The 21,664-nt window shown below is 44.2% G+C and overlaps 1 protein-coding gene across 5 annotated transcripts in view; it reads right to left on the bottom strand.

Moving 5' to 3' along the window:
* IMMP2L (inner mitochondrial membrane peptidase subunit 2) overlaps positions 1–21,664 on the bottom strand; it is a 218,922-nt gene that overhangs the window by 141,168 nt on the left and 56,090 nt on the right. For all 5 annotated transcript variants that reach the window (XM_070755518.1, XM_070755517.1, XM_070755520.1 and 2 more), the window contains exons 2-3: positions 21,200–21,337; positions 3,077–3,180 (exon numbers count right to left, since the gene is read on the bottom strand). In XM_070755518.1, coding sequence (XP_070611619.1) covers positions 3,077–3,180; positions 21,200–21,334 — 239 coding nt within the window. In that variant the 5' untranslated portion in view covers positions 21,335–21,337. The remainder of the gene's footprint in view (positions 1–3,076; positions 3,181–21,199; positions 21,338–21,664) is intronic.

Raw genomic sequence — 21,664 nt, 5'->3', positions numbered from 1 at the left:
TAGAAACAGGAGAAAAATTATTTGATGAAATTACCAGATTTGGGAAAGTAGCAGGTTTTAAAATAAACAAATAAAAGACAAAAATTTTAACAAAAATTTTAACAAAAAATGAAAATCAAGAATTGATGAATAGATCAGGAATACAGATAGAAAAAAAGATAAAGTATTTAGGTATAAACTCATCTGCAAAACCCACAACAATTAAAAACGATAATTATACAGAATTACTGAAAAAAATAGAGGAGAAACTAGTAAACTGGAATAAACTACCAATTTCTCTGATTGGAAGAACATCAATGATAAAAATGTCAATCTTACTGCAAATATATCTATTTCAAACGATTCCAATTACATTAAAAAAAACCTTTTTTCAAAAATTGAATAGGATGGTAACAAAATTTATTTGGGCAGGGGAAAAAAATCTAGAATTAGACTACAATACCTTCAAGATAATAGGAAACAAGGAGGTTTTGGACTTCCAAATTTTGAATTATATTAATATGCATCCATATTAAGTTGGTTAAGAGAGTGGATCAAATTAAACAATAAAAGATTACTTTTATTAGAGGGCCATGATCTATTGGCAGGGTGGCATGCTTTCCTTTGGGATGAAAAACTCATAAATATTTTAGAAAACATATAATTAGAAGCTCACTTCTTGAGACTTGGAATATAATTAAAACAAACACTACCCTCAAATTCCTGGATGGTTCTCTAGTATGGAAGCCATGATACATCCCCACACAATAGATTTCAGCAAGGTGGTATCATATTACGAATTACAAAATGAAATAGGAGAATTAAAGACAAGTATACAACTAGGGAAAGAAGGAATAAAAGTGGACTTGTCGCCCTATATGCAAATAAAATCGAGATATGATGACAATAAAAGAAAGAAATACAAAAAGGAAAAACAGACCTTGATAAAATAATTTTAGGTCAGGATAAAAAAATCATATCTAAATTATATAATTATCTTTTGAATTACAAAATGGTGGAATATATAATAAAAGGAAATATTAATAGTTGGAACAAAAATTTTGGATATAATGTAAACTTAGATGAATGGGATATAATTTGGCACAAAAACTATAAACTGACTAAATCTGTAGCGTATAAAGAAAATTTATATAAAATGTATTACAGGTGGCATCTTGCACTAGCAAGGCTAGCGCAGATCTTAAATTAAAACCTTTTTGCTGGAGATACAAAGGAAAATTGGGAACCTATTTTTACATATGGTGGACTTGCCCATATATTTAAAAAATTTGGGACAAAATGCAAAGGTGGTTGACAGATGACTAAAGTGACAATTAATAAAAAGCCTGAGGCTTTTCTATTGGGTATTATCGACCAGAAAATGGAACAAAATCAATATTATTTAATTATTCATATATTAACAGCAACTAGAATCGCAATAGCGCAAAATTGGAAACAAATACCTGATGATCAATTGTAATCAAGAAAATCATGGACTGCGCAGAGGTAGACATGTTAACATTAAAACGGAGAAATAAAAAAGACTCTGGGTATTATAAAATTTGGAACTCATTTTATGATTGGTTAAAAAAAAGGAAGGAAAACTAAAACTATAATATAACAATGTATGAATTACATATACGGTATCCAGAAATTTCAGAATATCAAAACAACATTTTTTTTCCAAATTACACACTGAATTTGGTTATTTCAATTATATAAATTTTTGTACTAATGATCAAGATAAGGCTGTAGGAAATATGACAGATATATAGATATAGAGAATTTAATAACCGAAATGATTTTTTTCCCAACTGTATTTGCCAAAATAAGAAAACAAAAGAATACAAGGAAGGTGTTCTGCCAGCTCCTGGCAGGAGCCTTCAATTAAATGTAAAAGTAGCAAAAACAGACACACACACAGGACAAGGCAACAATAGTTTCTTGGTCCAAAGAAAAACAGAAGAAAAGCCCTCTTTTGAATTCAAAGGGCTCACTTGTAAAAACAAACAACTTGAATGCAGTGAAATAATAAAAACAACAAACTTAAGTCCATTAACTAGTAGCTGTGATTTCGTCATAGCTATTCCTTTTCAGACGTTGTAAACTCACTATGATTTATAGTCAGAGTCCTGAAATCCAAACAAAGGTCCTGGGAAAATCTGGAACAGCAATGCAAACTCCACAAGCACGATCAGATAATCTTCCACACTGCGAGGCTGGCACGCTGCCCATTTAACAGCAGCCCTAATTATTTGAACCCCACCCAACCACAGGTGGACTCTATTATCTCCTGTAATATCTGCGAAGCTGTTCTCTTCTATGCATAGCTCTACGCATTCGTGGGTTTATTACAGCTTCCTCATCAGAGTCTATCGAAGATAAGGAAGATGATGACTGGCTTCTCCCTGGGCTACCTGCCAGACCCCCCTCTGAAGGTCCCATCTCACAGACACTCCCTTCTTCAGAGGATAATTCGCTGTCCGAAGCTGTTGGCAGCAAAACAGGCCTGTGACATTTGGATGTTTCACCCACATCCACCCCCACAGTCCTTGGAGCAGGAGCTGGGCCAGAGCTAACCACAACAGAAGATGTTTGATGTTGATGTTTTTGTAAATGTATATATAGTGTTATGTGTATGTCTTTTCTTTTTTTCTTTTTGTTGTTATTGTTTGTATGTTTATACTTTCTTTTAAATTTTAAACTTCAATAAAACTATTTTTTTAAAGGAAATAATCAAGCATGTATTGTCCATGCATCTGTAAAAAATGAAGCACTCAAAATCATTCAAGCATAAACTACATGTACTTTTCCATACTGAAGAAAAATGATTCTGGTCACATCATATTCATCACAAACATGTCTAAATTCAGAACAAAGTTATATCATTATAACTTTATAAAGTTATATCTTATTCCATCATTAAATCACTACTGCTGTTGTAAAATTACAAGTTACTTTTATCTGCTTATAGTAAAACATAACGCAAATAGTGAAAATCTTTTGAAAATCTGGAAAGCAATGGTAATCATCATAAAACTGTGACTCATCAGTAAAGAAGACAAAGACATGCTGCCATTTGCTTAAAGCTACTTACACAAGTGAAACTATGTCTCCACGTTCTACTTTGTAATTCTGAATAGTCCAATGATTTAAAAGCACTATATCAGATACTTGCTGTTCCACTGGATTCAGTGAAGGCTGGGAGGATTAAAAAGGGACAGATATTAGCATTCAGAAACAGAACAACCCAATTAACTTGCATAATAGCTTTGTTTTACCTGTGTCCCCTGAGAAACCTAGAATTCTCATCAATAGGCATTGGTTGGGGGATTGGTAGTAAAAATAACTTCTAGAAATTTTATTAAGAAATGTTAGAATTTTTTTTCTAGACTTAACAAAACCAAACCATGATAAACAAATTATTGATTTTTGGTACCCCTCAAAAATTGTATTTTTATTTTGCAAATTATTGCCATGTTGCTTTTTGTCAACAAAACCTTTTCTGAAACATAAAACACTGCAGTGACGCAGTGGATTGAATAGGGGTTGGACAATTACCTGAACGCCTCTTCTCATACGCAGAGCGGGAACAGCAGTCACGTGAGTATGCTCAGTGTCCTAACCAATCAGGACTGAGCCTTCAGTCTTAAAAAAGCCTGCTGGGTCTGCCCATTCTCCTGAATTCGCGAATCTGTATACTTGGCTCAATGGTGGTGGATCCTGAGATACTCAACTCTTGGCTTAAGGTTAAGGAGGAGGAAAGAAAATAAGTTATAGGGAGGGAGGTGACTGCTATCCCTGCTCTGCATATGAGAAGAGGCGTTCAGGTAATTGTCCAACGCCTATTCTCCATACTGAGGAGTGGGGCTAGCAGTCACGTGGGACATATTCAATAGATATGTCCCCTAGGGTGGGGAAAGGTCAGAGGTCATGAGAGATTATGCTTTGGAGGACTCTACGGCCAAAGGCTGCATCTGTTGAGGCATAGGAGTCTATTTTGTAATGACAAATGTCAACCCTAGGACAAAAGGCATCAGCCTCCACTGTGGGCAGGTGGATCTGGGTGACTATCGCCGCAGCTTATGATTCCTTCGCGATGGCAAGGCCCACTAGAATAACCATACATTCCACATGTACTACAGCGATCCCAGGAGCTTAGGCTACCCAGGTGTCACTTGAGGAAGTCTGCTGTGTGGACACCTGGGCAAATCCCTGTCAATTTATTCACCATTATAAAATAGATACTTTTGCGTTGGCTGATGCTTTTTTAGGCTGCAGAATATTGCAGCAGCTCCTAGGAGATGTGTCATGGTGAGGGGCCCAGCTCGGTCCATCCCAAGGACAGATTGCTTGGGTATGTCCCATCCTGGATGTCAGGCCCCAGGTTAATATGTGAATTCAAAGGCTGGCCTGACACAGTATAGTAGAAAGAAAAAAACCCCACACACAGGGGAATGAGAGATATGCCACATAGCACACATTCCTTCACACAGAATCCAAAGTAACTGAACACAGGAAGGAATTAGAAATCCCTGCATTGGATTTGTCCACATGATTTGCCCTTGTGGGTGTGGGGATGGGAGATGAGCTTTTGACCTGGATGTAATCTTAAGGGACCTTAAATTGGAATGAAGCATGTTGAATCTAATTTGGCTCTGTTAATAAATATGACTCTACGCTAAAGAAATAAGACGTGGAAGTTCATTTATTTTCTCAGATGTCTTAATTGTTCACCTCACAATCAATTCCAACTTGCCCTTCTGAGGAATGCAGTGGGGAGTATCCAGGAATGTGAAGATAGAAGAGTTTGGAATTTTCTACACAACCGGAATACTACAGCACGGAAAGTAAAGGGGGGGAGGAACAACTTGAATTAACTAAGCCAGAGACAATGTACCATTATTTACTTCTCTTTTAAGTCTTTCTTTTTAATAAAAACACCTTTTGGATCCAAATAAAATTAAAACTTTCAATTTTAAATTCCTTTTAGCTCCAACTTTCAAGTGAAAAATATTCTTCCAACATGGGTTTTAATTATAACTTTTTAAATCCATTCATCACACATTGAACACTTCTTTTATCAATTTAGCCACTTCCCCCAGCTTCTCTGTATGTTTTCTCCATTAATCAAAAGAAACAGTTAGGTTTTTACTCTGGCAAAAAAGCTCATCATATCCATCAATTCTCTGTCTCTTGGTCCTCCAGCACAACATTTTCATTCCCTTTCTTCCCAGATGACTTCCATTTCTGCAATTCAAACTTCCCATTACGCAGTCACCATGGCTAAGACTGGCTAGCTGCTTTCCCACTGTTGTCGGTGGAGGCTCTCGGCGAATTCTCCATGGGATATGCAGACCCCAAAATGGATTTCCGACCAGGTTCCCTTCACCTCCCCTCTGGGAAGGTTCTGGGCTGACTTAAAACTGAATCAACACCTCCGAACAGTGGCAATTCAGAGTCCCCCCACAAAGCACAATGAATTCTCTCTAGTTCTCTCTCCCGAAGGATCCCCTTAAATAAAATAAGAGTGCTGGGATGGATTATCACCTGTAATGATCTGCTGCCCCCACGGGGGTGGACGGTAGTAAGTTTATGCACCATTTATTGAATAAAAGTTTTTTTTCCAGAGTAATTATTTTTATTTTTTTCTTCCACATCATATAATACAAAAAGTCATATACAGTAATACCTCATGATACGAACTTAATTGGTGCAAGGAGGAAGTTCGTAAGACGAAAGGTTCGTAAGACGAAACATTGTTTCCCATAGGAAACAATGTAAAGTCTATTAATCCGTGCAACAACAAAAAAACCGCAAAAAAACGCTGCCGCCCGGCTGTCACTTTTAAAACAGCGGGGGGGGGGGGGGGCAGCAGCTGCCACAGCTGCCGGCTTCCCCGCCGCTCGCCCGCCCCGGATGCTGACCTGCTGCCTCGCGGGGAAGCCGGGCAAGAGCGATCTTCTGCCGGCCATGGGCGAGCGGCGGGGAGTCGCCCATGGCCAGCAGAAGATCGCTCTTGCCCGGCTTCCCCGCGAGGCTTCCCCCCTCCTCGCCCGCCCGTCCAGAATGCTGACCTGATGCCTCGCGGGGAAGCCGGGCAAGAGCGATCTTCTGCCGGCCATGGGCGAGCGGCGGGGAGTCACCCATGGCCGGCAGAAGATCGCTCTTGCCCGGCTTCCCCGCGAGGCTTCCCCCCCCCACCGCCCGCTGGCTGCGAGCGCTCTGCCAGGCGGCCAAGAAGCATTCAGGGCGAAGTGACGTGGAGGAATGGGGAGCTGAAACCGGGCGGTTTCAGCTTTCCATCCCTTCACGTCAATTCGCCACTAAATCGTGTGGCAGCAAACATGCTTTGGGGTTTTGGCTGGGGGGAGGGAGTTAGGAAGGTCCTACTTCTCCCCCCAGCCAAAACCCCAAAGCCTGTTTACTGCCACATGATTTAGCCAGGACAGGAGAGAAGTTTGGGTTTGGCGTTTGGCTTCGGGAGATGGCTGGGAAGACGCACGGCTCTTTTAAAAGGTCACAGCCGGGCTGGGGGGCTTCCCAGCACCCCCCCCAGCCCAGCTGTGACCTTTTAAAACGGCCGCGCGGCTTCCCAGCCATCTCCCGAAGCCAAACGCCAAACCCAAACTTCCGCGTTTGGCGTTTGGCGTCTGCTGGAAAGCCCCCCAGCCCAGCTGTCACCGCAGCCTTCAAACGCATTGCTCTCCGGACCCCGCCCGCTCAGCCCGGCTGCTGGATTCAAAGTGCTAGGGTGGGGGGGCTGTCGGGACAAGGAGCGAGGGGGCTGCGAAGGGGCGTGCGCGGCAGAGCTCCGGCGGAGGAGCCGCGCACAAAGGCCGAGGCGAGGCTGAGCAGGAGGCGAAGCCAACCAGTGAGGCGGTGAGCTGGGAGCCGCAGGCGAAAGGAGCTCGGCGGCCCTTTCCCTCTCCAGGCTGCAGGCGGGGTCCGGAGAACAATGCCTGGCGGCGCACTCCGATGCCCGAGCTCCTTTCGCCTGCGGCTCCCAGCCCACCGCCTCGCTGGTTGGCTTCTCCTCCTGCTAAGCCTCGCCTCGGCCTTTGTGCGCGGCTTGTCCCGACAGCCCCCCCACCCCAGCACTTTGAATCTAGCAGTTCTGCGGGACACGGGCGGTGGGTGGGACGAGCGGCGCGGAAGCCAGGGGCTTGGCAGCTCGCCCCTCCCATCGCCCGTATCCAGCAGAAGCGGCGGGATTCAAAGTGCTGGGGTGGGGGGGTGTCCTGACAGCCCAACCACCTTGAATCCAGCAGCTTCTGCTGGATATGGGCGGTGGGTGGGACAAGCGACACGGAAGCCAGGGGCTTGGCAGCTCGCCCCGCCCATCGCCCGTATCCAGCAGAAGTGGCGGGATTCAAAGTGCTGGGGTGGGGGGGTGTCCCGACAGCCCCACCACCCCAGCACTTTGAATCCAGCAGCTTCTGCTCGATACGGGCGGTGGGTGGGACGAGCGGCGCGGAAGCCAGGGGCTTGGCAGCTCGCCCCGCCCATCGCCCGTATCCAGCAGAAGCGGCGGGATTCAAAGTGCTGGGGTGGGGGGGTGTCCCGACAGCCCCACCACCCCAGCAGTTTGAATCCAGCAGCTTCTGCTGGATACGGGCGGTGAGTGGGACGAGCGGCGCGGAAGCCAGGGGCTTGGCAGCTCGCCCCGCCCATCGCCCGTATCCAGCATAAGCGGCGGGATTCAAAGTGCTGGGGTGGGGGGGTGTCCTGACAGCCCAACCACCTTGAATCCAGCAGCTTCTGCTGGATACGGGCGGTGGGTGGGACAAGCGGCACGGAAGCCAGGGGCTTGGCAGCTCGCCCCGCCCATCGCCCGTATCCAGCAGAAGCAGCGGGATTCAAAGTGCTGGGGTGGGGGGGTGTCCCGACAGCACCACCACCCCAGCACTTTGAATCCAGCAGCTTCTGCTGGATACGGGCGGTGGGTGGGACGAGCGGCGCGGAAGCCAGGGGCTTGGCAGCTCGCCCCGCCCATCGCCCGTATCCAGCAGAAGCGGCGGGATTCAAAGTGCTGGGGTGGGGGGGTGTCCCAGAGCTGCTGCCTTTTCCCGCGCCCGCCGCCGGCCCGATCCTGCGCCTCCTGCTTCCCCCCCCAGCCAAAAATACAAAGGGGTCTCCGGCGGCAGACCCTCTTTGTGTTTTTCACTGGGAGGGGGGAGCAGGAGGACCTTCCTGACTCCCTCCCCCAGCGCCGGACCTCCTGCCCTCCCTCCCAGCCAAAAACCCAAAGCGGCCTCCCGAACGTTTTACATCTTACGAACCTGCCGCCGCCGCCGATAAGCCCCGCCGCCCGGCTGTCACCTTTAAAACAGCCGGGGGGCTTCCCAGCAGCTTCCCGAAGCCGAACGCCAAACCTGAACTTCCGGCTTCGGCTTCCGGGAGGCTGCTGGGAAGCCCCCCCGCTGTTTTAAAAGGTGACAGCTGGGCTGCGGGGCTTCAAACGCCGAACCCGGAAGTTCGGGTTTGGCGTTCGTAAGATGAAAAAAGTTCGTAAGAAGAGGCAAAAATTTTCTGAACCCCGGGTTCGTATCTCGGGTTGTTCGTAAAATGAGGGGTTCATATCTTGAGGTACCACTGTACTTTCTCTTTTGTTATAATAAAATAGTTTTTGACTAATACATCTTATGTAATCACATTATACATTCTTAAATCCCATCTATTTAATTTCGGTTATCATCACACACCACTTACTCCTTTCTTTCTGATTTCATCATCCAGATAAATCTCAATTAAGTCTAATTAAGCCCATCATTAATATTCCTTAAACTATTTGTAAAATCTAAATCTTTCGGATTTTATAATCTTAATGTCAAATCCGTAGTGCCTTCTTCCCGCTAGTAAAAATCTCAAAACAAACTAAAAACCCTTATATCTAAATTTATCAATATAAAAATTATATACTTTATCAATTAAAAAAAAATACAAACATTTAAATTCATTACTTATTATTATGTCATTATTATATTTCATCAAGCCTCTCTTGATAAGCTGAAATTAAGCAATAAAACCAAATAATTTGATTTACAAATTTATAAACCCCTTTTAACAAATTAAACAAACCTTTGAAGTCTAGATTAAGCCTACTTAAGTCACCTTAATATATTTCAATTATTTATTTAGTTATAAATTCAAATTCATAAATGGATTTATGGTAACTACTAAATGGATGCTAAATGGATCAAGAAGTAACTACTAAGATTTTTTTAAAAGCTATTATAAAATATTATAAAATATTCAAAATACGATCAGCCAATTTTCAAAGAGCCCTTTTCCTTATCTATATTTAATATCTATCTCTCCCATCTTTTTATATTTCTTTTTATTTTTCATTTTCATATTACTCTTCTTCTTCTTCCTCACCCATCTCTTCTTCATATAAAAAGTCCCCCTTAAATATCCTTTCTTTGCAAATTTCCACTCTTTAATTCACATTCCTTTAAAAAATGACAAAAGCTATTAACCTTGTTTATATCTTCCCTTAACAGTGCATAACTTAATATAGTAAAAATCTCAAAAACAAACTAAAAATCCTCATATCTAATTTTATCAATATGAAAATTATATACTTTATCAAATTAAGAAACAAATACAAACATTTAAATTCATTACCTATAATTATGCCATTATTATATTTCATCAAACCCCTCTTAATAAACTAAAATTAAGCAATAAAAAATACTTTAATTTTAAGATCCATGAACCCCATTAAGCACATTTATCCAAATTAAACTCCCCTTGCCAGTGCTTAACTTAATTATACTCATAACTTAAGACATGGACAATGGTATCTTCATCTACCAAACATTTTTCAGAAATTTCTATAATTTTACCCCCAGGTTTCTCTTGTTCCACCTCAGCATGTAACCATACACCATCCAAAATATATGTAGTATATCCCCCAATTATTTCATCCTTAATCCTAAAATTGGGGGACCTCAATCTCCAGGCAGATTGGCTGTCCCGCAAGATAATAGATCCAGGAGAATGGATGCTTCTCCCGTCACTTTTCTCCCAGATCTGCCTCAAATTCAGTCTCCCCTCGGTCGACCTATGTGAGACTGCAGACAATACACAACTACCCCACTTTTTCTCCCATTTCCCCTCTCAGGAGCAGAGATGATCAACGACCTCAAGAATCCATGGCCACAGGAATTGCTTTATGCCTTTCCTCCAATTCCGATCATCCCGGATCTCATCCACAAAATCCTGCTGGAGAAAGCCGAAGTGGACGGTAGGTCCCACAGAGTTGGTCTTCTCCGGGTCCCGTCGACTAAACAATGTCATCTGGCAGGACTCAGGGGAAGAGCCTTCTCTGTGGTGGCTCCGATCCTCTGGAATCAACTCCCCCCAGAAATTAGGCCTGCCCCCACCCTCCTTGCCTTTCGTAAACTCCTTAAAACCCACCTCTGTCTCCGTCTACGGCAACAAGAATAGCGATAGCGCAAATGTGGAAAAATGAACAGACTCCAACAGAAAATTTAATAATAGACAAAATATACACATGTGTAGAAATGGATAAAATTACAAATTCAATCAAGGGAAACAAAATTAACGAATTGAAAAGAACATGGTACAAATGGCATGAATGGATTCAAAAGAGAATATAAAAATAATATAATATAGAGTAACAGTACAATCTGAAGAAATAACAGATACCTTGTAAATGTCTTTATTTAACATTTAGAAAATGTAATATATTATGTAAAGAAACAAATAATTGTATATTGTATACTACTGAATGCAATATGTAAAAAGATCAACGAAATACACAAAAGGTAACAAAAAAAACCCCCATTCCCATTGGGGGTTCTTTGGCTTGCTTCCTACCAGCTTGGCAACTATCCTCTAAGGCAGTGATTTTCAACCTTTTTTGAGCCACGGCACATTTTTTACATTTACAAAACCCTGGGGCACATTGAAGGGTGGGGGGGCAGCTAAAAAAAGTTTGGACAATTTTTCTCTCTCCCTTCCTCCCTTTCGCTCTATTTCTCTCTCCCTCCTTCTTTCTCTCCCTTCTTTTTTTCTGTCTCTCTCCATCCCTCTTTCTTTCTCTCTCTCTTCCTTCCTTCCTCTTTTTTGCTCTTTCTCCCTCCCGACCTCCCTGTTTTTCTCTCCCACCTTCCCTCCCTCTCTTTCTCTCTCTTTCTTTCTATCTATCTCTTGCTCTCTCCCTTGCTTTCTTTCTCTCTTGTTCTCTCTCTCTCTCTCTTGCTTTCTTTCTTTCTCTGTCTTTCTTTCTCTCTCTTGCTTTCTTTCTCTCATTTTCTTTTTCTCTCTTGCTTTCTCTGTGTCTTTTCTCTCTCTCTCTTTCTTTCTTCCTCTGTCTTGTTTTCTTTTTGTCTCTCTTTCTTTCTTTCTTTCTTTCTCTCTCTCTTGCTTTCTCTCTTGCTCTCTCTTGCTTTCTCTCTCTTTTGCTTTCTTTCTCTCTCTCTCTCTCTCTCTCTTGTTTTCTTTCTCTCTCTGAGCTTCACGGCACACTTGACCATGTCTCACGGCACACTAGTGTGCCGCGGCACACTGGTTGAAAAACACTGTTCTAAGGATCCATGGGTATTATCCACCATTAAGTGGGGTCTTCAGTTAGAATACCTCCCAGGTACATGGAAGCCAGGATAGAGGCCAGGGAGTGCATCTTGAATTTCCTATATTTGATGAATTGATTTAACCTTTTGAGATCTAATATGGCTCTCCATCCCCCAGAGGACTTGGGGATTACAAAGAGGATGGAGTAGAAGCCCGATTCTCTTTGAGAGGAGGGAACGGGTTGAATAGCTCTGATTGAGAACAGATGTTGGATGGCCTTCTCCATAAAGAGTTTGGAGGCCTGGGATTTATGGTGTGGGCAAGAAATGTTTGGGTGGTGGTAGAAAGGAATTTTAACTGAAGACCCAACTTAATGGTGGATAATAACAACCCCCAATGGGAATTTCTGAAAGGTCACCATCTAGATCTCTTACCAGATCTGGAGGAGGAATTGTCTCTCTGTCCTCTATTGGCTCTGCCTTTAGAGGCCCTGTCTGTCTGGTTTCGAGGACTTGGAGTATGCTGACCTGACATTTCTGGCAGACTCCAACCTGCTATGGCTTAAGCCAATGGAGTTTCCTAGCCACGCTGGTTGCTAATATGGATTTGGCTGAAAATCTGGAAGCTTGGAGAATCGTGTCCAGCACATATTGAACTGATGCGAATATTTTGTCCAAGTCTTGTTGGCCCCGTAGGTCATCGGGGGGAATGTGGTGTTGAATTTGTTGTAGGAAGAGTAGCATAGCACTGGCAAAGAAAGATGCTGAAGCTGTGGCCCTGAAGGCCCAGCTGTCAGCCAAGTGACTCTTTTTTAGCATTTGTTCTAAACAGCAGTTTTTGACCTTCATCACCTCCTTGGCCTTGTCTGGCATTGCAGTGGCTGAGTGGAGGGCCTTGATGGGTTCATCAACTTTGGGGAAAAAACAACAGATCTTCATAGGAAAGTGTTACCAGTGAGGTACCACAGAGTTCAGTGCTCTTCAACATTTCCATTAAGGACCTAAATGAGGGAATACAGAGGGAACTAATCAAATATGCAGATGATACCAAGCTGGTGGGGGTAGCCAATGCCCTAAAGCTGTGATGGCACGTGGAGCCATATCGGAGGGCACGCGAGGCATTGCCCTATGTCAGGTCCAGCGCGCATGCACATGCTGGCCAGCTGATTTTCGGCCTTTGGAAAGGCCGTTTTGCTCTCTGGGAAGAAAAGCTTGCAAACTCTTCTCGCTGCGAGATGTGCCCTCATGGGAAGAGTTGATGTAGTTTGCAACCTTTTCCCCCTAAAGATAACAGCTGACAGACACATAGAGCTGTTAATTCCAGAAAGACACCTGTTTCCCCTGCTAAGGGGGTAGGAAATGGAGATAACTCCTGCTACACATTCCCCCTGACGCAGAAGGGCCACAAGAGCTTTGACGAGAGCTGGTGCAGCCGCTTGCCGGTCGCCTAGAGCACGCCATTTGGAAGAGTCACCTAAGCTGGGGGTGTGGGGTATGGCATAAGAATCCTTTGGCAGGATCTGGCCAGCCAAGGTAAATGGGACCGTTGCTGGCAGAGTTGCCCACTGCTATTGCTTTTAAGCAGGACGAGACATCAGGGAGTTTGGGGGCAGCTGGGAGTGGAGAAGGCTTGCCTGCATCAGGAAGAAGGCGAAAGTCTGTGCTCACCGGCATGGGGAGTGCGTGGCTGGGTAGGATATGTTGTCTGGTCCTGCTAAGGGTGTGGGAGGACCCTCCTCACTGCAAGACCCTACCAGGCTTCAAAAGGCCCGTGCGTATGCATGGGGGCAGCATGGGGGGGGGGTTTGCAAATACACAGAGGGATGGAAGGGATGTGGGCACGTCACATATGCAAGCCCCCCCACCCCTCCCTTTTGGCACGCAAATCAAGAAAGGTTCGCCATCACTGCCCTAGAGGGTAGGCTCAAAATACAGAAGGACCTAACTAGATTAACACTGTGGGCCCAAACTAACAAAATGATGTTCAACGTCAAGAAAAGAAGTCTTTCACCTAGCTTAAAAAAAACCCTAGACACGCTTACAGACTGGGAGGAACCACACTTAGCAGTAGTGACTGTGAAAGAGGTCTCAGAGTCTTGGTGGATAACCAATTAAATATGAGCCAGCAATGTGCAGTAGTGGCTAAAAAAGCCAACACAAACTTAAGCTGCATCAACAGGGGGATACATTCCAAGACTAAGGAGGTAATAATAATAATAATAATAATAATAATAATAATAATAATAATAATAATAATTTATTAGACTTGTTTGCCACCCCTATTCGAAGACTTAATACCACTCTATAATGCCCTGGTCAGACTACAGCTGGAGTATTGCATTCAGTTCTGGTCATCACGCTTCAAAAGATACATAGAAACTCTGGAAAAAATATAGAAAAAAGCAACCAAAATAATAAGGGGATTAGAAACCAAGACATATGAAGAGAGGTTGCTGGAACTGGGCATGGATAGTCTAGTGAAAAGAAGGGCTAGGGGGGACATGATAGCAGTGTACAGGTACTTAAGGGGTTACCACAGAGAGGAGGGGGTCACACTATTTTCCAGAGCACCACAGGGCCAGACAAGGAACGACGGATGGAAGCTGACCAAAAAGAGATTCAACCTGGAAATAAGGAAGAACTTCCTGACGGTCAGAGTGATCAACCAGTGGAACGGCCTGCCAGCGGAGGTTGTGAACGCCCCAACTCTGGACATTTTCAAGAGGAGATTGGACTGCCATCTGGCTGGGGAGGTGTAGGATTTCCTGCTTGAGCAGGGGATTGGACTTGATGACCTGCAGGGTCCCTTTCAACAATCAATCAATCAATCAATCAATCAACCTTATAACATTTTTTGTCTCTTGAGGAAGAGCTTGGGCCCACTGCTGGGGATGTCCACTGCTTCAGTAAGGCATCCTTGAATAGTTTGGGCAAGGATATGACATTAGTGTCTTGCTGCTCCTCAGAAAAGAAAGGGCAGGTTTCCTGTTCAGTTGTGGAAGTTTGTTCTTGAGAAGTGAGCCCTGTGGCCACGCATGCCTTATGAAGAAGCGATTTGAACAGGTGAGAAGGAAAAATGTTAGAAGAGACTGGAGGTTTAGTTGGTACATCTTTATCCTCAGAGAGGCCTTGGAAGGGATCCTCTTTTGAAATGTCTTGTTCTTCCTATTCCTCATCTTTTTCCTTAGATGAGGAAAATTCCATTCGGGTAGAGTCCTGCTTCCATCTGAGAGAGGTAGAGGATTGAGGAGGCCTAGCCCATCTGGGAGAAGGAGCAGAGGAAGAAGAGGGCACATTGAGAGCCAGATCCTGGAATCAATGGCCTGAGATAAGGCAATTAGCATAGCTTGAAAATCAGGGGGAACATTAGAGGGCGGTTGAGAGACAGGAGACTCTACCCTGGGTTCCTGGTCTAAGCCTCGATCTGGAGGGGAGTCCTGATGGGTCCCTATGATTTCTGCACCTGAGCCCCAAAGGTCAGGTTGGGATCTGTTCAGGTTAAGTTCATCCAGTGCTGAATGATTTTCACCTGAGACAGGAACTCTGGTACTTCTGTTGAGGTAGGTGAGCTAATGTGAACTTGAAATTGTACAGTTAGATGTCTTGCAGACTTATCGTGTAATTTCTGCAATGTCTTGTCCCTTCTCTTTTCTTCTCCAGTAAGTTTGGAGGATAATCTGTCCTGAACTAGAGAAGCAGGGGGCTGAGAAGGGGATGCCAGGTCTATTGCATCCTCTAAGGGCCTGTTGCTCTTTTGGGTGCACTTGCCTCCCGTGGGATTCCTTTTGGGATTCCTGGATGCCATGGGTTCTACTGAGTGTTCTGGTTTCTGGTAGAAATTTAGCAATTACAAATAACTCTTATTAAATGCATCATTTCATGAATAAAGAAACTCCATTTATTTCTCTGCTCTCCTTTTATTCAAACACATTCCATACAGCACTCAGTCCGTTATCTCTCTCTTAGCTGCATTCCTCAAATTCCTCCTTCTGCTTCACTTAAACAAGATTTATTTTCCTAACAGCATAACTTTAAAAAAACATTAGCACTGACTGATAACAATATAAAATACTTTGGCTTACTTTAGCGTGGCAAAAACACATCCATTTTTCCTTTCGGCAACATTGAAACTCCACCCTTCTTCTCCACTGACCCCGACGTGCCAAATACCTCACTACAATATTTAACCCATTCCTCTCCTTAATATCTTCTTCCAGATCTCTGCTCTCTGTTTTTGGGCCCTTCTGAATTTAGGGTTAACCCAGCGAGCGTCCGATTCTCCCTCACTAAATCCTGAGCTCATAGCCTCATCCTGTGGCTGGCCTCCCACCTGTTCTACTACCTGTAACCCCAGGCCCCCCACTAATTCCTAAACACTATCTGAATCCGAGTCCTCAATATCTTCATCATCCTCCAACTGATCAGGAGTATGTACAACATCAAGTAGTACCAGGGAGGCAGAGCCAAAGGAATTAAACCCCACAAAGCCTAATGAATGGCTGCCCCAGCTCTCTATTCCCTTGGAGACTCTCCAGGGAGAAGGGTAAGAGAGTGTAAGATCTAGGCCCTCGTAGAGCTGCTGAACTATGTGAAACAGTTGAATTAATTGGTGGAATCCTGGTAAGAGGGACTACTGAGGAGAGCGTGGTGCCGAATGATTAGTGTGACATGCTCACGGCCTGAGGCTGGGATTGGATGCCAATCGGCTCTGCGAGGGTGTTGCTGTTCGCATGGGAATTTTGGTGCGCTTGGACCAAAAAAACACAAAATAATAAAAAACCAATAATGAGAGACAAAGCTCTGAGGACAGAATCAGTTCCTGGGTATCCACGCCACAATGTAGAATTAAGCTGGGTAATTTCGGAATCGAAAGTGAAAACAGCCGTTGGCGGCGAGGCAAAGCGTTGGCCTGTTGATTTTGGCTGCTAAATCACCTCCCCACCCTTCCTTTGCCTATGAGCCATCTTAAAAGCTCTATGAGTCAATTCCCCCCCCCCCCCGTGGCTGGGAGAGGGAGGGAAGGGGGGGAAGGAAGGGAAGAAAGGAATTTACTTAGCGTTGTTTTTCTGTTGAATAAATCTGATTCGAGAGCCATCTGGTGAGCAGTAAAGGAAAAACAGTGTAGGGGAAGGATTTGAAGATATTTGAAGAGGCCAGAAGAAAGGAGCCACCACACGTCCTGCAATACAGAGGACTGAACAAAATCTGGGGAAGGAGTGGATCCAGCTGTATTGTATCCTAATTGGATAGGACACGGAGCTTACCCACATGACTACTGGCCCAGTTCCCAAGTATGGAGAATTCCCTGGCCCTGGAACACCAACAGTGCGGTAGGATGCTGTAAATCACTCACCTCAGCTTATCAATCTATGGGTGACTGGATTTCTCTTATTTCCTGGCCACTTTGGTCTCCTTCCTGCCCCTTCTGAATCTGATTCCTGTGAAGAATTTGGGGAAAAAGCAGAACCCAGGCAGAAGGCGAAGGCACCCATGTCCTTTGCTTAATACTTGGTTCTCTTTCACCCTCACACACTTAGGATTTTAGGAAAGATTTCCCCCATGACACACCCACTCCTCAACCACTTTAAAGTCATCTGGCCACTTTTTCTAGATTACTTCCATTTCATTTGCTTGATGTTTTCAGAGCCATTTCCTCTGTTGCCAAGCTCCAGATAGGCGACCAAACATTTTTTGCCTGGATGAAGAAATGAGAGAGATCCAAGAGTTTCGTGTGCTTGCAAAAGGGACAGTTTGAAACAGAGCAATTAGGTGCATTTCAAAGCATCCCCTTTGCAAGCAGCAAAACTTTGTCTTCCTATGGATGAAAAGTGTGCAGCAGTCCCAAAAAGTGGCAGCGGTGATCCCAACAGGCCCCCCATTCCATCCCACCATGTCTTGGCTTGCCTGTGGTCACGCTGAACAATACACACAAGGGACATTGGAATCACTTGCCTCCATCCTCCATAGCTCTGCCACCAGTGCAGCATGTCTGGATCGCCTGTCTTCCCCTCCCCCACTCGTATCCATGCTTGGAATTAAAAGTATTTGCACTGAGCCAAGGGGCTAGTGGGCTGCAGCTGGGCATTGTCAGCCCCCACGCACTCACTCTCATGCTGTTTTTGTCCATCTTCTGGGCTTATTTTGGGGGTAAGGCTTATATTAGGCCTACCCAAAAAAATCAGGCTAGGGATTGTTTTCAGGGTGGGTCTTATTTTCAGGGAAACTTGGTAAGAAAATGAATTATTCTAATTCACTCACGTAAAGTATTAATTTATCTATATCTGTTCATTTATTAGTAAAAATCCCTTAAATGTCTTTCTTTCAACTGAAAGAAATTGAGGGGCATGTTTCAAAATCATATTCAATAAAATGTAAGTATTTTTATATTTTTCCCAAACACAAAAGTATGAGGAAAGGCCTTTGCTATACAATATTTATCTTTCTAGTACCAAAAATTACATTTTTATCTTGCCTTTTGTTCTGGTTTCAGGCTAATCCAGATAATAATTGGAATAATTTGCTTCTAGACGTCATTATTGTAAAAAACAGCAAAGCTTCTTTTTATTTCTTTTTACTTCTCATTACAATGCTGCTGTTGCACAGCACAAATCATTCTCATTTTCCCCTTGAGTAGTTAGGCAGTTTGTCTAAATAATTACTTCAATGCATTCCAGAAGTCATTCTAAAATGTATGGGCTAATCAGTGCTAGCGAAACAAGCCAGGTTATAAATCACCTGATACGTAGCTTACATGCCGGAGTTTAACTGGAAGGATCCATCTTGGTTGGACAAAGTTGACGTAAGCAATCACCTTTTCCGTTCACTCCCAGATGTGAGGTAATTAATTAATTAATTCCTCACACTCTAAAATGCAGCTAAAATCTCCTCCTACTAACTTCTTTTAATTGTCTCTGTTGCGTCTAAATTTAGGATTAACCCATCTTCAATCCTGCCCGTTTGATTAATCTGACTGTTCTTCATCTGAACTCATTTCTATGTCAAGTTCTTCTTCACTAACATTCTCCTATGCTTCTAAATCAGGTAAATTGATAGGTTCTAAATCACCCTCCCCCTCCAAATCTGAGCATTCCCCAGGCTGAGAGGAGGTATATGCAACACCTTTCAAATTGGATTGCCACTTAGTTCTAATTCAGGCATTTATACCATATTTCCCCGAAAATAAGACTTTTTCTTTTGACCTCTGAAATTTTCTTTTGACCTCTGAAATAAGTGTTTGGCCTTATTTTGGGGGGAGGTCTTCCCCCCCTCATCTACTAATATGATACAGAGAGCAGGGCAAGCAGTCCCTCATGCCAGCTTCCCGAAGGGTTGCAGCAGGCCATTCCACCATCCACAAAACAGATGATTCACAGGAGCCATTCCTACTCAGGTAGGATGATATGCAGGAAAATCTTCCCCCACCCCACCTGCTGTTAGTTCTTTCAAAGAGGAGCCCTGCATAGATACACATCCCTTCATGCCTTTGGAGCCTCCAGTCTTGCAATCCTGAACAGGGAAGGCAGAGTTTTGCTCTAAAGCTGCGGCAGAGCGTTGTATAAGGAGACCTCCACTACTACTGTAACATTTCTGAAATGTTAACTTTTAACACCACACTGGGCCAAGTGGTCAGGACGAAATAATATTAATTATTAATATTAATATTAAGAAATGTGGATATCAGTAACTGCTACTACCCTTCGGACAGCCATCATGAGGTGCGGGATGTGTGGGACACATCTCCTCCTGCAGAAGTGGCCACATTCAAGGAGTGCTTTTGGGAGAGAAAGCAAAGGGGAAGTGATCAGCTTCGCCTTACCCCTTGCCCTCAGCCCCCCCCCCCCCATCTCTCCAAAGTTGTCTGCCAGAACTAAGCTCTGGCAGGCTCAACCAGAGAAGTGGCATGCAGACTTTCAGGAGCAAAGCTAAGTCTAAGAAGGGCCAGTCCGAAGAAAAATCTAGTGCCTACCCAGTGCTCTTCTTTCCTCAGAAATGAAATCTTGGGAGGGGGAAAGGGCATCCCCAGGGAGGGAGTGTATGTCGGCATGTGTAGAAAAAGTACAAAGTGAGGGAGCCAGCAGCTGCAGATTAAAGAGCTTTGTGAAACTTCATGCCTACATGCAAAGTTTGGCATGTGAGGGGGAAGAGATTCTTCCTCTCTCTGCAGTGTTTTGCTTGAAAATGTTTGAGAATCCAACCAGAGAGAAGGGATAGGGATTTCCATGCCTTCTTTTATGGGTGGTTGTTTTGCCTCTGTGACAGAGGAAGGAGCCCTGCATGGAGACTAAAATGATGTGTAGGAAATCTCCCCATCCACCCACCTGCAGATCATTCTATCAAAGAGGAGTTTCACCACAATGAGATGGTTGGAGGTGGCATTTGCGTTGGATTGGGCTTTCTTTGCGAGAGGGATGATCTGGGGGATGAGATTTAGGAAGCCTGGGCTGGCCTGGGTTTCTCCACAAAGCGTCTGATTCATCCCCAGGGGTAAGCATCTTGTGGGCCAGCCAAAGAGGGAGCGTCTTCAAATAACTTTGCTCTGTTTGTCTGTGTCTCTGCGGGCAGCATCTCCTCACAAGGCTCCTTTCTATATCACAGGTGTGAAGCAATCTTCCATAACGGAAAACATGGAAATCTGTACCCCTTCACTCTAGTCGGATTCTCAAATAATTTCAGAAGAAGCAGAAGAGACCCGAGGCTTTCTTTCTCTCCCCAAAACTCCGCCAACAATTAATTTTGTGAGACTCATCATGCCGGCGCAGCCTCTTGGAGCAGGACGTTGCAAGGCTTGTTGTTCCACCGTGCATGCAAATGGAAGCAGCACTGCAAGGTTTGACATACCGGCACAGATGCAAGCAGTAGGACGTCAGCTGTGCCAGTGTGATGAAGCTTGTAACAGTGCTGTTGTTTACATGTATAATGCCACAACAAGCCTTGCAGGGTCCTGCTCCACCCTCACAGTGGTGCTGTCATTCCCGCAATTTAGGGAGAGAAACAAGCTAGGGTCTCTGCTGCTTCTATTTTCCTTGCATGCAGCCAAAAGTTTGCAAAAGGCAGGAAGGTGAAATGCCAAGCTCACCCTGTACCGAAATCTCATGTATGGGCTACACCCAAGCAGCGCTGGGGCTGAGGAGACCATCAGGGGAGCCCAATGCAGCCCCCACCTGCTTCCGCTTTACCTCTGCCAGGGCAGCGGGTGTTATAAGGGCACTGTCCTGAAGCCTACCCACCACTTGGTTTAGGGCAGATGGTGCCCAACAGGTCCAGGTTTGGTGGGTGGATAGAGGCTGCACTACTCACTCGAGTTGTGAGCAACCGGGGATTTGGGCGGCATTTATGTGGCCAGGATATCTGCAGGATCTCAAGCAGGTGAGCCTCAGAGAAGAGATGCTGCAAGGGAGCCCACTTCTCACATTGACTGGTTGCAAGGTTGCCTGGAGCTATAGGCAGGCCTGGTGCTGGAAACATCTCCAGGCACCCGGAGAGACAGAACTCCTGGCCCTCACTGGATCACCTGTGCTGGTCACACCCACCTCATTCACTAGGGCTCATTTTAGGGTGTATATTAGACCAATCCCCCCCACAAAAAAAATCAAGCTAGGACTTATTTTCAGGGCAGGTCATATTTTCAGGGAAACATGGTACCTAAAAATGAACACAGCAAAAAAGATTCTAGTTACCTGCATTGAAGTCCCTTCTACTCTCGCTATACAAGCCACTCTGTCAAGGAAAGTGACTGTCACAGGAACAGCAACAAAAAAACCTTTCAAAAAGGCTTTAATATACCTTCTCCCAAAGCCTTGCATCTGTATCATAATCTGAAAGATAAAATATAAACACAATATAAATTAGACTTCAAAACTGACAAATAACTTTAAGATATTTTGGATGCAAAAAATATAATAAAGTGATATCAAATAGGTACCTTTACCTCCTATCAACTCATTAGTAACTATTAATGTCTTCGTATATTATCAGAAAGTTTACCAGACATTAAAGCACAAAATGGGCCAGGAAAAAAGGAGAAGTAAGATAAATGCTTTCAATTCATTATTTTTGTCCCTGCCTTCCTTTTGACAAAAAGGAAACAGGTAAAAATTGCCTTTTCTATCCTTGAACCAAAATTTTATCTTTATCTTTTGTGT

This window comes from Erythrolamprus reginae, chromosome 6 (genome assembly GCF_031021105.1).
Source record: "Erythrolamprus reginae isolate rEryReg1 chromosome 6, rEryReg1.hap1, whole genome shotgun sequence".
In the NCBI taxonomy this organism is placed as follows: domain Eukaryota; kingdom Metazoa; phylum Chordata; class Lepidosauria; order Squamata; family Dipsadidae; genus Erythrolamprus; species Erythrolamprus reginae.
The sequence above is the reverse complement of the archived record's forward strand: the minus strand, read 5'-3'. Positions and strand labels throughout refer to the sequence as shown.